At 33.4% G+C, this 15102-nt stretch overlaps 1 protein-coding gene and 1 pseudogene across 2 annotated transcripts in view; one reads left to right on the top strand and one right to left on the bottom strand.

The window, feature by feature from the left end:
* The window catches only part of CARF (calcium responsive transcription factor), a 51739-nt gene extending 42449 nt beyond the window's left edge, over positions 1 to 9290 (bottom strand). Inside the window, exons 1-4 of one of the 2 annotated variants that reach the window (XM_063105535.1) lie at positions 9213 to 9290; positions 8364 to 8591; positions 2262 to 2382; positions 1075 to 1204 (exon numbers count right to left, since the gene is read on the bottom strand). In XM_063105535.1, coding sequence (XP_062961605.1) covers positions 1075 to 1204; positions 2262 to 2382; positions 8364 to 8591; positions 9213 to 9290 — 557 coding nt within the window. Of the gene's footprint in view, positions 1 to 1074; positions 1205 to 2261; positions 2383 to 8363; positions 8592 to 9212 lie in introns of those variants that run through there. The other variant, XM_063105527.1, reaches the window with a different exon arrangement.
* A 2844-nt stretch (positions 9291 to 12134) lies between these two features.
* Positions 12135 to 12545, top strand: LOC134369669 (transcription factor BTF3 homolog 4-like; annotated as a pseudogene).
* The last annotated feature ends 2557 nt before the right edge of the window (positions 12546 to 15102 follow it).

The raw sequence follows: 15102 nt of genomic DNA, 5'->3' as shown, positions 1-15102 counted from the left end.
CACACACACACACACACACACACACACACACACACACACACACACACACACACACACACACGGCATTCAACTACTTATCCTCTTAGTGTCAAAGACCACATATTGAGCTCATCAATAAGAAACTTCAACAATAACTACGGATTGATCTGATGGGTGTGTTAACTGATGATCATTTTCTTTAATCATTACCATTTTCTTAACTGCTAAATTAAAGGCATATGGCTGGCCAGTTAGCTCAGTTGGTTAGAGTGCAGCCTTATAACACTTAGGTCATGAGTTCAAATCCTCATACCAGCCAGCCACAAAAACTAGAATAAAATAAATAAAAACAACAACTACAAAAATAAATAGATAAAAGGCCTAAGTTTGTTTTTCCAGGTACCTGTAGTCTCCACAAATTCAAACACCTAACATACAAGTATCTCTCCCAAAGCTTATATTGTACTCTTCTCATTATATAATTATAATGATTATAATTATAATCTATTTATCAAAAAATGAGCTAATAAAACATATTCAGATGACTTGTTAAGAATAACAATATGTAAGTTCTATAATTAAACGTCTTAAATATCTTAATTCAAAAATATTTATAGAACAATTAAAAGAACATGAATAATACATAAATTATGTACATATTTACCTAAATTATCACAAACTGTTATTTAAAGGCAAAAATAAAAACTGAAACAGAAGTTAGCAAAAAACATTTGAAACATTTTACCACAGAGAAATTATATATATAAAAACGTGATGAAACCATTAAAAATTTTAGGAACTAAAATGAATATTTCTTTATTCTAAAAACTCTATTAGGGTCAGATATTTTCATATTGTTTCAAAAGATAACAGGCACGTGTCACTAAGAAAAAGTAACATTTCTGACATTTATAGCTTCTAGAGTAACCTCCTTATTGCCAAGATGCCATTAATTAAAGATATATTTGACGATAGTTTCGTCTATTTTCTGAATTTCTGATCTTTGCTGTAGTCAGCCAGTTTTAAATATGCTGATTTATAGAAAGATTTCCATGGTGATTTCAAAAGATAAGCTCCTCTTTCCCACTGACTCACCTGGTCACTGACTTTTTGGGCAATGAGAGGGATGCTTGCGGATGAAGAATGTAACTACTGGTATTGTCTGCTAGAGCATCCACTCTTACAGTTGGTAAGTTTCTGTCACTGGGTTTTTCTTCAGAGACATCTTAACAACAGGAACAAGAACAAAGCAACAAGAGAATCTTGAATAACACCCTGAGAATGTACCTAACTAGAATTTATATATTTGTAATAGGAAAAGGAAGAACTACTCTGAAGCTAAAGATAACAAAATTTACAATGCTTTATTGAGAATTTTTCTGATAAACGTGTTTACTTTTAAATACTGACTACTGTAATTTTGTAATTAAATTTTGGAACTTATATTGAATAGCTAGAATATAAAAATGGTAGAAATAATTCTTATGTTAAGAATTTCACAGTATAATAGGAAAATGTAAAACTCTTTCTTTGTTTATATACTATGTGTATAGTATTTTATGCAAACTATGCTTTTTTCTTAAGTTTTAACAACTATTAACAAAGACAATCATAGCACTAAGGTAAAAATATCTATCCTAAGCCATTATCTATGAGAGAACAACAAAACAATGTAGCTATGATGTTAGAAAAGAGATTCAAATAGATGGAAAAAGAAGGGGAGCAAAAGAAAGAGAACTGACAGGGATATCACCAAACAAGTGAAGTTCTATGGGTTAGGGTTAGGGTTATCTACATAAAAAGAATAGGGAGCATGATTCTACTTTCTAAATTTGAAGGGACAAAAAAAAGAGGAAAAGAGCAAGAGGATAAAAAGGATAGTTAAAAACTAATGAGTCACATGGCTAACAAAAATATCGGTAAAACTACAAATATAAAAACTTATCCTGCAGCTATTAGCACTCTATTCTTGTTATTGTTGCTGTTATTATTATTGTTATTGTAATTAAGAACAATTCATTTTATGCTCACTGGTCATTTGGGAGGAAGCAGGAGTCAACCAGCTTCATAGAATTCCAAAATGAAACAGACAGCTAACCTAGACAGGAGTTGAAAAACGAACTTGAAATTTATTTGGGCCAAGAAAATTTTTTCTAGTTATTCAGTTCACAATCTTATCTAAAGAGATCAATGTTAGCACTGACTTTCATGAGGCAATTTTCTAAAATATATATTTGTTCTTTTAAATGTTCTTAAATCCCCCATATCCCATTACTACTCACCCCGAGGACTATTCACATCCACAAGATGCCCCTGAGGTATAATCACTTGCGCCATTCCTGTCTGCATAGATGGAATTACACGAAGCACCTGTCCATTTTCTGATGGGCTGGCAACGATCATCTTGGAAGCATTTAAAAAAAAAAAAAATCAAATGCATATGCCTACACTGATTAAACAGAATTATTAGTTACATAAATTATTAAACACACACCCACCTGTATAGCCAATACTATCACTTCCCCCATTATATAGATGAAAACATTGAGACATAAAAATTTTTCCAAGACCTTACAACTGATAAGTGGTGAAGCCAGGATTCAAACAGGCAGTCTCACTCTACATCCTATGGTCTTAACCATTATACATGCACAAGGCTCTGACTAGATTCAATACTTTACTTTTCACTATTTATTGTATTACCTGTACACGTTTGATCTATTTGTGTGGCAATTATTTGTCCCATATTTTAAGTCTTTTTCATTAGTTTAAAGACGGTAACTTGTTAGATGTCTAATTAAACAGGATTTATTTTTGTATCTCTGTATTTATAAATACCTTGTCTTGGTCCATAAAGAATAGTATAGAGTGCCCCAAAAGTCCTAAAACACAGGGAAAATAGTGTATTTATTGTACTTTTTTTTAGTTTAACAACTGAACCCACTGTCTCAAATTCAGAGAAATACCAACTAAGATATCTGCAGTTGAAGAAAAACATTTTGAATCTATCATTTGAAAACATAACTAACACACTATTTGAAACTAAGTTTATCTGATGTTTCCGGACTTTTTGGGCACCCTATACACTTTATTACCTAACATACTACTCTCCTATTGACATAGTTTTACCATTTTACTCAAAGTCTGCTGTCCTCTCTCGGGCAGGTAATTCTTCTTAACCATTTCAACCCACTTTCCCAGTAGGTGATGCTTGCTAGAGACTGCATTTCAGGTTTAAGAAGGTCATTTGAAGAAATGTGAATTTAAATTTGAAAAAAATTAAATCTGGGGGGAAAAAACTTGAACAAGGTAGAATGCTTTAGAAATAATGATAAACATTCTCTAGAAATTAGGAGTAGGAATTGTTTCCTTCCCCCAATGTTTATCAAGTTTCTTGAGATAAAAATATCTTACTATACTTCTTATCACTTTGGCATGAAAAAGCAACTGCAAACTCTCATTATAACTGTTTACATTTGTTGAGTGCATACTAAGTGACAGGACTTCAGATGTACTACCTCATTTAATCCTTGTCACATGTATATGAAGTATATAGATTTTGTAAATGTGGAAACTGTCACACAGAGGTTATAAAACTCATGCAAAATTACACAGAGCTATTTAGCGGTGAGCTAAAATTCAAACCCAAGTAATCTGACTCTCTTTAACCACTATTTTGTACCGTCTCTGAATATTTGATGATGTTACCTAACGTAAAAAAAGACAAAAACAATATAAAAACCCTGCTGGACTTTAGAAGGCAACACTAACTACGTTGTTTTAAATTCTTCACCCCTTAACCATGGCTCTGGTAGGAAGGAGAAAGGAAGGATGGCTCAGAGGAAGCAGTAGTTCCAGGAGCAAGAGAGCTGGAGACCCCCTCAGAGATCCACCCATCTCCATCCACCTTGAGACCAGGCTTGGGTGGGGCAGAAACCCCCAGAGTCCAATGGGGAGGGAGGGGTCTCTAAACTAATGGTTCTCAAAGAGGCTGCCCATTGGAATCAGCTGAGAGGCTTTGGAATGGCAGGATCCTGGCCTCACCTTCAGAGATCCTGGTATAATTGGACTGGGGCACAGTTTAGAAATCAGGACTGTTAAATCTTCCCAGGTGACTCTTATCTGCAGCCTGAATCATTCTCTGCATGCACCAATGGTGTCTCCACTTCCCAAACACCACCCATGGATGCCACTCTATTTTAATCCATTTCATTTTAATCCATCTAGTAAGAAAACTGTTGGTTCTACCATCCACTTAACTCTACTGATTTTTCAAATCCTCCCTAGGGTTTCTTCAGAGTAACTGGGGGAGAAATCAATGTCTGACCTGGAAGCCCCTTTTTCATTTAGCTGTGTTGATTTGCTCAAGATTATTTTGGGTGGCAGGGAAGTTGTGGTTGGAGCTAGACCAGTCCTCATCTATCTAAAACTGGCCACAGAGGAAGTGACTGGGAGAAGTGATTGTTAATACCCTCCAGGGTACTCCATGAGGACCTGGCATTGTGGATATACACAGCAGATGCTCAGCAATGGTCTGTTTGGTTCTTTTCCATGCCCAGCTGCTCACTAGATGCTGGTGAGGGATGCCCAGATGCAGGGGGACTCCCGAAACTCACTACAGGCGACATACCCTCCATATAAGGAACAGGTTCTAGAGACACACCAGAAAGGGAAGTAACCTGAGGAGGTGTCAGTGAACAAACTGACAGCCTGATTCATGGAGACACTTATAAATCACTTGCTCCATCACAGGTTACCTAATAATGACCACTCACATTCACTGGCTGCCTACTCTATGTAGGCCCTCTTCTTAGTACTCTCTTACTAAACTGGGAACAGCACAAGGTCAGCAACCATGTCTTTCTTTAGTCACCATGGGGGCTTCAGCACCTTGAGGGTCCTGGCCCAAAGTGATTAAGCAAAGTAGAACTACCGAATGAGTTAGGGCTGGCTGGGTAGCTCAGCTGGTTAGAGTGCAGTGTTGATAACACCGAGGTCAAGGGTTTGGGTCCCCTTACTGGCCAGGGGCTTTAAAAAAAAAAAAAAAAGCCCCCCCCAACTACTGAATAAGTAAATAAATAAATGAGCCTATAATATTGGAAGACAGTAAAAACATTTTAATGCCCAGTGCTGGCTAAGCTGGGGGCAGATGGACAGTGCTATTTCCAACTGTGCAGTGATCACTGGTCTTTTCTTTTAGGAGTGTGAGTGACAGTTCACATCAGAACATGATAAAGGTTCTTTGACTCAGTGATCCAATTTCCAGAAGTTATCCATAATACTTGATGTGTGCAAAAACAGCCACAATTATTTATTTATAACAAGAAAACATTTGGAATAGCCTCCATTTTCAACAACACAGCACTGATTGAATAAAAAACTCAGAAATTGATAAGATGCTCTTGATTCTCATATCAGATTTACCAACCAGGAAGGAGCCTAGGGATCTGCTTATTATTAAAGACAGCTTTAATAATTCTGATGTTCACCAGAGGAAACCATCATTTTTAGAAGAGGATGTTTAATTACTTGAAGACAGTCACATCATATTATTGAACAAAAACACAGGTTGTAATAAAGTGCACAAAGTGAGCCAATTTTCATTTGAGAAACTCCATTTGATTATATTGTGTATACACACATGCACATGTACACTCACACATATAATTTCAAAATTTCTGCATCAAAACATCTCCAGTGGTTCTCTCTTGGTGATATGCTTATGGCTGATTTTTTTTTCTTCCTTTTGCAGATATATAGACTTAAAATTTTCTACAGTAAATATGCATTTTGTAATAAAAAGTTATTTTTAAAAACAGCAGATGAACTTCGAAATATAGTGATTAGCAACTGGATACTTGGGGAATATACAGACCAATTGGAAAATGAATAGAACCCACAAGCTGATGTTATACCTTGATTAGAGCTATGGTAACTAATAACAATTAGAAGCAAGTTTAAGGAAATGAATCTAGTAGGGGTTTGATGTTTGTAGACTAGTTGTAAAATTGTGCAAACAACTACTGTTTTAAAACTAAAAAAATAATAATAACTAACTGCTGTTGGCATAGTTAAAAAATAAATTCTTTACCCCTTATAATGAGATTAAATACCTGTGAAAAATATGATTTCATTCATTCTTAAAAAATAAGAGTGCTGTTTTTATTTTTAAAGTCATTAAACACACATAATTTTTTTAGAATTTACTCAATCATTTGAAAATTTCACAATTAAGACTGATCTGTGGAATATCACCTTAATTTTGAAACTGTTTCCCAACAAAGGAGAAAAGTTTCTTCCATTTTCTCCCTCCTTAGCTGATTTCATCTGGTACCTAAAAAGCTATTTTCAATTCATGCAATTTGACAATGGTGATATTACTTTACCTATTAAAAAAAAAAACACACAACAGCTAAGTATCTTTAGTCTTTGCTATGAAAACAAAAACAGTTTTGAAGACTCATCTGCTATATTACATTTTCTTTGAGGCAGACCATAAAAACTATCAGAAAACCATAGCTTAGTAGTCTTATGCTTACTGGGCTCTTTGTGTACAATATTTCTAATAAACCTAAACACCAACCCTGTTTCTCTCCAAAACCTCTTCATCCACTACATAATCTTTATTAGTTCCTTGACAGTTTCTACATAAAAAGTCATATTGGAAAAAAAAAAGTTATATTTCTTTCAAAAAGGTCCATTTGTTGGGAGATGCTGATAATGGTAAAGGCAATTCATGTGTGGGGACAGAGAATATACATATATAGAAATCTCTGTACCTTCTGCTCACTTTGGCCATGAACCAAAGACTTCTCCAAAAAATAAAGTCTGTTAAGATAAACAAACAAACAAAAAGCTCCACTAAATGTCCCAGAATGTCATCACTTTCTGATCTTTACTTCTTTGAAGAAAATTATTTCTTACACCGTTTCTTACGTTTACTTCCATGCTTCATATCACGTTTTCTACTTCATAGTTTCAAATAACCCTCTGTGCCATCTCCTACCTAAACAATAAAATCACCTGTATAATCACTTTTATAGAAAGTTTAATCCAATTACAAAGAGAGTGGTAACCCCAACTTTTTTTTACACTCACACAAATAAACAACTTTGCTTTTTAAAAAAGGTACCATGTGTTAAATAATAATCCTTTATACATTTAGACTCCTTGATCTGTTGGAACGTACAGACTTTCTAAATGTTCTGAGATAGAAACTAGAATAAATATCAAATAATAGGGAAAACTACATTAGTGTTTCATTCTGGACATGAAAATTATAATGTGGTTGGTTCACACCTAGATTATTTGTTGCATATTAACCTCTGCTGGTAATGCAGTATGGTTACAGAAGCTTACTCTTTCTTTGCTTTTCAGATCTGGCATAGGCGCACAAATATGTTGAGCCTAAACATAAACAAAAAGGACCCACCTACACTTAGCAACCTCTTACCCAACTACTCTATACCCCAGAATCTAGATGACTCAATTTAGCTGGATCATAAAAGAGTGAAATGACATTAATTAACTCTATAATGCTCAAGACTAGGAATAGAAACAAGAGTTAATTCTAGGTAAACAAGCTGTTTACATGTGGTATAACTTATAACTGAAGTTACTATGCTTTTGAAAAAATTAATTTTTATTATGAAAGTAATAAATATTCATTGTGGAAATTTTGGAAAATTCAGGTGAACAAAGGAGACATATTATTCATAGTATTACTTATGCAAGTATATTCTTATAAGTAGAGAGCAGCTTAGAAGTTTATTTTGGTAATTTTCCTTATTTCAATCAAAACCATCTTTCATCTTTCCTCTTCAAACTATAAACTTGTACAAAAATTCTTTTAGCTAACAGTTTAAAGTAGCATTCTCATCTTTTTTTATCTTTATGCATTGTTATTCACATGACACATACATACCTATGAAGATCAACAGTATGTCTAATTCCCAGTATACCAGTGGTACCTCCATTGATTTCTTTTTCTTTAAGAAAGCGTACAAGCATGTGGCATGCAAGTTAGAGTAAGATGTTGATAAATCAACACCTTGAGTTCAATCAACTGTATATAGACATATATTTTAATATGTAAGTCACATGTAAACTCCAGAACTTTAGCACTGGTTACAGATTATGTCACGTTTCCATCTGATCACAAAGCACCAGTGTGCCTAGACATAGCAGTTAAGAAGTACTGGTTTAAAGCACAATTTGTAGTCTTGAAAGGAAATCCTTTAAAACCCTTACATAAAAATGAAAGCCATGGAAACAGTACTTTCAACACAATGTAAATCAATAGTGTCAAGAAATTAAGGTCACCTAGTAAGACTAATACATTTTGCTAAATAGCATAAAACTGGTTATTTATAAAATATACTCACCATTGGTGCATTAGAATCCCCCAATGACTGAAGTTCATATTGAACAGCTTGCCCATTTTGGTCCAATAGATGGAATTGCTCTGCAGAAAGAGTCGGTGTCTGAGTCACAGGCTCTGGTATTTTCTGTGATGTCGGTGAATTATTTGCTTCAGGAGTAGTGATGCACAAAACTGTAGGAGAGTCATTTTGTCCAAAGGAAGGATCTCTGGAGTCCACACAGGTTAGATGCTTTTCCAAAGGAAAAAAAAATCACTTTGGCCTTTGTAAAATACACTGTCACTATTTTTTAAAAAATACAATGTGTATAATATAAATGGGAATGCATTCATTTGTCAGTTAATAGTTCATTTTACTTTCTGCAAGAATTGTCATATCATACAGATTATAATAGAAAGTATTTCTTAAGTAATATTGTTGATTTTTATTATATTTTATTATCTCAATTTTAATAAAGTAAAATTAGCCATGAGAATGCAACCTGGAATGATGTATATAATTCGACACAAAAATTTATATACAAAGAAATATATATTTATATGTAAATTTTCATGAATACGTCTAAGCATTACTTTAACTAAAGCTCTATATTATAAATTTAAATATACAGGGCTGCACAGTTAGCACATGTGGGAGAGCATGGTGCTGATAACACCAAGATCAAAGGTTCAGATCCCTACAGGGGACAGCCACTAAAAAAAAAAAATTAAATATACGATAGAATATGTAGATAATTAAATGTTAAAATTCTAGAATACATTAAACATAACAACTACTACTTAAGCAGAAAAAGTTGCTAAATGGCACGCTGTTTTTCCTAGAATGGAAAAAAGTTCCCAGCAGAATCCCTACCTCAAATGCCTGGGCATCTGTTTTTGACTCTTCACCATCATTATGGTCGACTCTTAATGAATCATTGGGCTGTTCCATGCTGACACCATATTCAATTCCATTTTCTTCTGTTATTTAATAGCTGAAAGAGGTTAAATATATGATCATCTAAAGTGCTTAAGATTTTTTATGGAATATTTTATCTAAAACAAACCTCTCTCTTTCCCTACTGTGATACTCTATACAATTTAGGTGAAACCATTTCCATTCTACAGATAAGAAAATTAATATTTTTTGTTAAATGACTTGCCAAAGCACCAGAATACATTCAACGCAGAGCAAAGACTAGGACGATGTAGTCTCCTCATCCTATCACTAATCACATTTCTGTACTGGCTTATTACGATTGCTTTTATGTGACAAGGCACTGTTATACACTTTCAAATACTTCTAAAATACTCATTTTAGATTTAATGCAAATAGAAGCTTTTAACTTTATGAGTAGAGTGTGCCCCACTGTAGCATTATGTAATTTTAGAAAAGGTGTCTTGGTGTACATGGGGATTACATGTACATAATGATTACCATTAGTATACAATCCCACCACTTAATATTAGCTTGACGAGCTTTGAACATGAAGAACTATGTATACTAAAAACTTAGACCCACTTAGGCCTAGTACAGTGTTCTCAATTGGAATGATTTTATAAGGCTATAAAATCAGTTCTATTTTAATATATGACTACAAAATATCTTGAAAATGCTTCTCCTTTAAGATTTTAAATTTTCACTTTTATCCTAATCTAATTTATTACAAAAATTCCAAAAACCTTGTAGTTACTCCTGGGGCTACAGAATTAAGAACAATTTTTTTTTTATAACTTTCTGTTCTTTTTTGAATTTTGTATATTATACCTATGCTATTTGAAAATAAAATTTTTTAGAAGGGATTTAAAAAATAAAAAGAGGGCTGGCTGTTTAGCTCACTTTGTTAGACTGCAATGCTGATAACACCAAGGTCAAGGGTTTGGATCCCCATACTAGCCATAAACAAACAAACAAATAAGCAAATAAGTAATTAAATAAATAAATAAAATAGAGACTTCCACCATGACAGTGTAGCAGATTAGGTACTGTAGAAGATTCACTTGCTACAAAACAAAAAATAGAAAGTTGACCTAAAAAATCTTTATTTTGTGGTTGTGCTCTGCTATAAGAAATAACAAAAATCAAAGGCCACTTCCTACCCCCTGTTCTCCCCTAAAAAGAAAAGCAAATGCTGTGAACTAAAACCTAAGAGATGAGCACAAGCAAAGAGTAGAGTTTCTCTAAGGGCAGTGCTAATACTCAGGTTTTGTGACTAAGAAACTGAGGCTTGGACAAGCAGCTGATAGAGGAGGAGAATGCAACATTCTCAAGTTAAGACTAGAAACCTGAAAGGTCCTGGCTGAAAAGTGTAGCCTGGCTTCTGGTAAGAAAAACTGTGATGACTATTTGGAGGAAGACAAGCCCAGTCAAGGCTCCAGTTTCCTTCCACAGTAAGATCAATCAAATAGAAGCTCACAATCAAAGAGTACCAAACACATAAGAAAATAAGCCACCATGAGAGAGAATCAGCAGATTTAGACACCTCATAAGACTTCCAATATTAGGATAATCAGTACTGAATATAAAGTAATTATTTAATGTCTAAAAAAATAAAACAACAATCACAGGAAAAAGCAAGCAAAAAAAAAAAAAAGAAAAGAAAACTATCAAAAGTTTAATTTGAAAAAGAGCCAAACAGAAGTTTCAGAAATGAAAAATTGATGAAATTTAAAAGTTATTGGAAAACATAAGTAGAAGATTAGACACAGAAGAAAGAATTACTAAATTGGAATACAGATTTTAAAATTACACAGAATACATCACAGGAAAAACAGAAGATTAAAAATAGTCAAGAGACTTGACTTGAAAATAGAAAAAAAAAGAATTAGAAAATACAGTATACATGTAATTGAAGTCTCAGAAGGATAGAAAAAAGAAAATGGAGGACAGACAATATTTGAAGAGATAAGAGCTGACAATTTTTCAAAACTAAAGGCATGAATCCACAGATAAAGGAAGGCTTACCTTTAAATATACCAAGAAAAATTTTAAAAACCCCTCATACCCAATGTAGTGAAAGTACAGAATTCTAAAGAGAAACAAGGAAAATAAAATGAAGCTAGAGAGATAAGACAGACCACCCACAGAGTACTGAAATTAGTTTTCAGCAGATGTCTTAATAGCAACAATGGCAGTAGAAGTCACAGGAATGATATCTTTAAGGTTAAAAATAAAAGTAACTATCAGTAAACAATTGTATGTTATAACACCAAGGTCAAAGGTTTGGATCCCCATGCCAGCCAGCTACCAAAACAACAACAACAACAAAAACCAACCAACCAAATCAACAAAAAAACCTCCCAAACAAAACAATTGTATATGATCAAAACTATTTTTTCACAAAAGAGAGTGAAAGAAAGACATTTTAAGATTTAAAAAGACCTGAGAGTTTATAATCAACATATCCTACATGAAAGAAATTTCTAAAGAATATGCTTCAGAAAAAAAAAAATCAGAAAGAAGTCCTGAGATGCTAGAAAAAAATAGTGAGCAATAAATTAATAACGCTATAAAGAATTTAAATAAACATTGTATAAAATAATGATAATGATATTATGATTTTGTGTATGTGTATTTTAAGGACAGCAATAAAATACTAGAGAACTAAATAAAATACATGTAACTCTAGAGGGGTTGATGATAGATAAACATATCAAAACTTATGGGATTCAGCAAAAGCAGTGTGCAGAAGTAAATTTAGAGAAATAAATGCCTATATTAAAAAAGGATCTTGCTCTTGTCACCTGTTGGTGTTGGAGGGCCCTCCCCACTTTATATTTAACAACAGCATGAAATCAAGAAAAATTGGCCAAACTTCAGGCTAGGGTCCAGATAGGGAGCAAGGGCATAGCTTGCAGAAAGAAGAAGGTGGTACACAGGACAGCTACAGCTGATGACAAAAAGCTCGAGTTCTCTAAAAAAAAAACTGGTTGTGAATAATATAGCTGGCACTGAAGAGGTGAATATGATTAAAAGTAAGACAGTTATTCATTTCAATAACCCAAAGTCTAAGCATTCCTCTCTGCTAACACCTTTGCAATTACCAGTCACACAGAAGCCAAACCAAACACAAAAATGCTTCCTGGAACATTAAATCAGCTTGCTGCAGCAGCTTAACAAGCCTTAGGAAATTAACCAAACAGTTCTTGGTTAGCAAAGTACCCAAATCATAAGATATTGATGATGATGTTATTCCAGATCTTGTAGAAAATTTTGATGAGGCATCATAGAATGAAGCTACCTAAAATCTTTCCTGGTATGGGCTAGATTCAACAAATCAGCTATGTGGTTCCAAAGTTTTATAGACACTAATAACATCATCTATTACTAGTTCAATAATATAAATATTTTCTATATTAATACTGTTTGTTCAGAATTTTTCAGTCATTTGATTTTTGCATTTTGTACTTCTCTCCAGGATCTATCCTTTGGTCAACATTTGAAATTATTGGTGCAGTTTAAGGGTGTTTTGGTTTTTAATTCTCGGTTTTTTTTCTTGTCGTTGTTAGGGTATTTTTGGTGTACATATGTGTATATGTGTGTGTGGGTATGTATGTACACAGTGGAGCATAAATTGGAAAACAGCTCTATTTATCTCATCCTTTTCCCAGTAGAAACAAAACAAATCTCTACATTAAAAAAAGGAAAAATGAAAAAACCTAAATAAACAACCTAATATACCTTCAGGAATAGAAAAAGAATAAACTAAATCAAAATCTAGAAGAAGAAAGGAAATAATAAAGATTAGAGAGGAGATTTTAAAAATCAGGAATAGAAAAATGAAGAGAATAAATGAAACTAAAGTTGGTTCCCTGAAAAGATCAGCAAAACTGAAAAACTTTTAGCTAGACTAACAAAGAAGAGATGACAAATAACAAAAATCAGAAATAAATGTGGGGATGTTACCACTAAAACTTATACAAGTTAAAAGGATTATGAGAGGATACTATGAATAATTGTGTACCAACAACCTCCTCTACTCACAGATGACATGGTCTTATATATGGAAAATCCTAAAGAATCCACATGCACACAAAACTATTACAGCTAATAAACAAATGTGATAAAATTGTAGGATACAAGATCAACACACAAAAATCCAAACGATCCAAAAATGAAATTAAGAAAACAATCCATTTACAACTGCATTAACAAAAATAAAATACTTAGGAATACATTTAACCAAGGAGGTGAAATTCTTATATACTGAAAATACATAACAATGCTGAAAAAAGATTTCAATAAATAAAAAGATGTAATGTGCTCATGGATTGGAAGACTTAATATTGCTAAGAAAGCAATACTCCTCAAAGCAATCTACAGATTCAATGCAATCCCCATCAAAATCCCATGGACTTCTTCACAGTAATGGAAAAGTCGATCCTAAAATTAATATGGAATTGCAAGGGACTCTGAATAGCCAAAACAATCTTGAAAAAGAACAATAGTTTTAGAGAATTATATTTCCAGATTTCAAAACTTACTATAAAGCTGCAGTAAGCAAGCATGTGGTACTGACATAAGGATAGACATATAAACTTAATGGAATAGAACTGAGAGTCTAGAAATAAACTCATACGTGTGTGGTTAAATTATTTTGGCCAAAGGTGCCAAAAGTATTCAATGGGGAAAGAATACTCTCTTCAACAAATGGTGCTGGGACAACTGAATGAAAGAAGAATGAAGTTGGAACATTACCTCAGACTATATATAAAAAATAATAAAAAATGGATCAAAGATCTAAACATAAGAGCTAAAACCACACAACTCTTAGAAGAAAACATAGGCGTAAATCTTCATGATCTTGAATTTAGTAATGGTTTCTTAGATATGGCACCAAAAGGACAAGCAACAAAAGAAAAAAGAAATTAAAACTTTTGTGCAAAGGACACTATGATGAGTGAAAAGATAGCCCACAGATGGGAGATAATACTTGCAAATCATATATCTGATAAGGATCTAGAATTTTTTTAAAAAACCGCACACAACAACAACAAAAAGAAACAATCCAACACAACCCAGTTAAAAACGGGCAAAGGACTTGAATAGACATTTCTCCAAAGAAGACATACTAATGGCCAAAAACCATATAAAAACATGATCAAGGTCCATAGCCATTAGGAAAATGCTAATCAAAACGGCAATGGGACCTGCCCCCACCCACCTGCAACCAGGCAAGCAAGGGAGTACAGCTTGGGTACTGAGGCAGGGCCATGGGCTGCCCTGCTCCTGTCCAAAACCAGGCACAAGAACATCTTAGAATGCATTTATTAGCCATGTATGTTTCTTTGGGGTATGTGACTTGTCTGTTCATGCCTTTAACCAAATTTCTGTTAAGATTTTTCTAATTCATTTTTAAGAATTCTTAATGCACTAAGGATATTAATCTTTCTGTGTTAAAATTGTTCCTTATCAATTGACTTTAAATTCAATTTGTGATGTTTTCCTTAGTTTGCATCTTGAGAAAATAATTTTTGATCTAGACATTAAATTTAAAAAATCATATCAATAGATTAAAAAGCAAACAAAACAAAAAAAAACACGAGATATCACTTCATTCTCACTAGAACGGCTATATTTAAAAAAATGAAAAGAAAAAAACAAATATTGATGAGAATGTCAAGGAATTAGAATCCTTGTGCATTGCTAATGGGCATGTAAAATGATGCAACTGCTATGAAAAACAGTTTGGCAATTCTTTAAGAAGTTAAACATAGAATTATCATATGACACAACAAATCCAATCTAGGCGTATGCCCAGTAG

This window comes from Cynocephalus volans, chromosome 1 (assembly GCF_027409185.1).
Source record: "Cynocephalus volans isolate mCynVol1 chromosome 1, mCynVol1.pri, whole genome shotgun sequence".
In the NCBI taxonomy this organism is placed as follows: Eukaryota; Metazoa; Chordata; class Mammalia; order Dermoptera; family Cynocephalidae; genus Cynocephalus; species Cynocephalus volans.
Note: the sequence above shows the minus strand (reverse complement) of the source record. Positions and strands in the feature narration are given on the sequence as shown.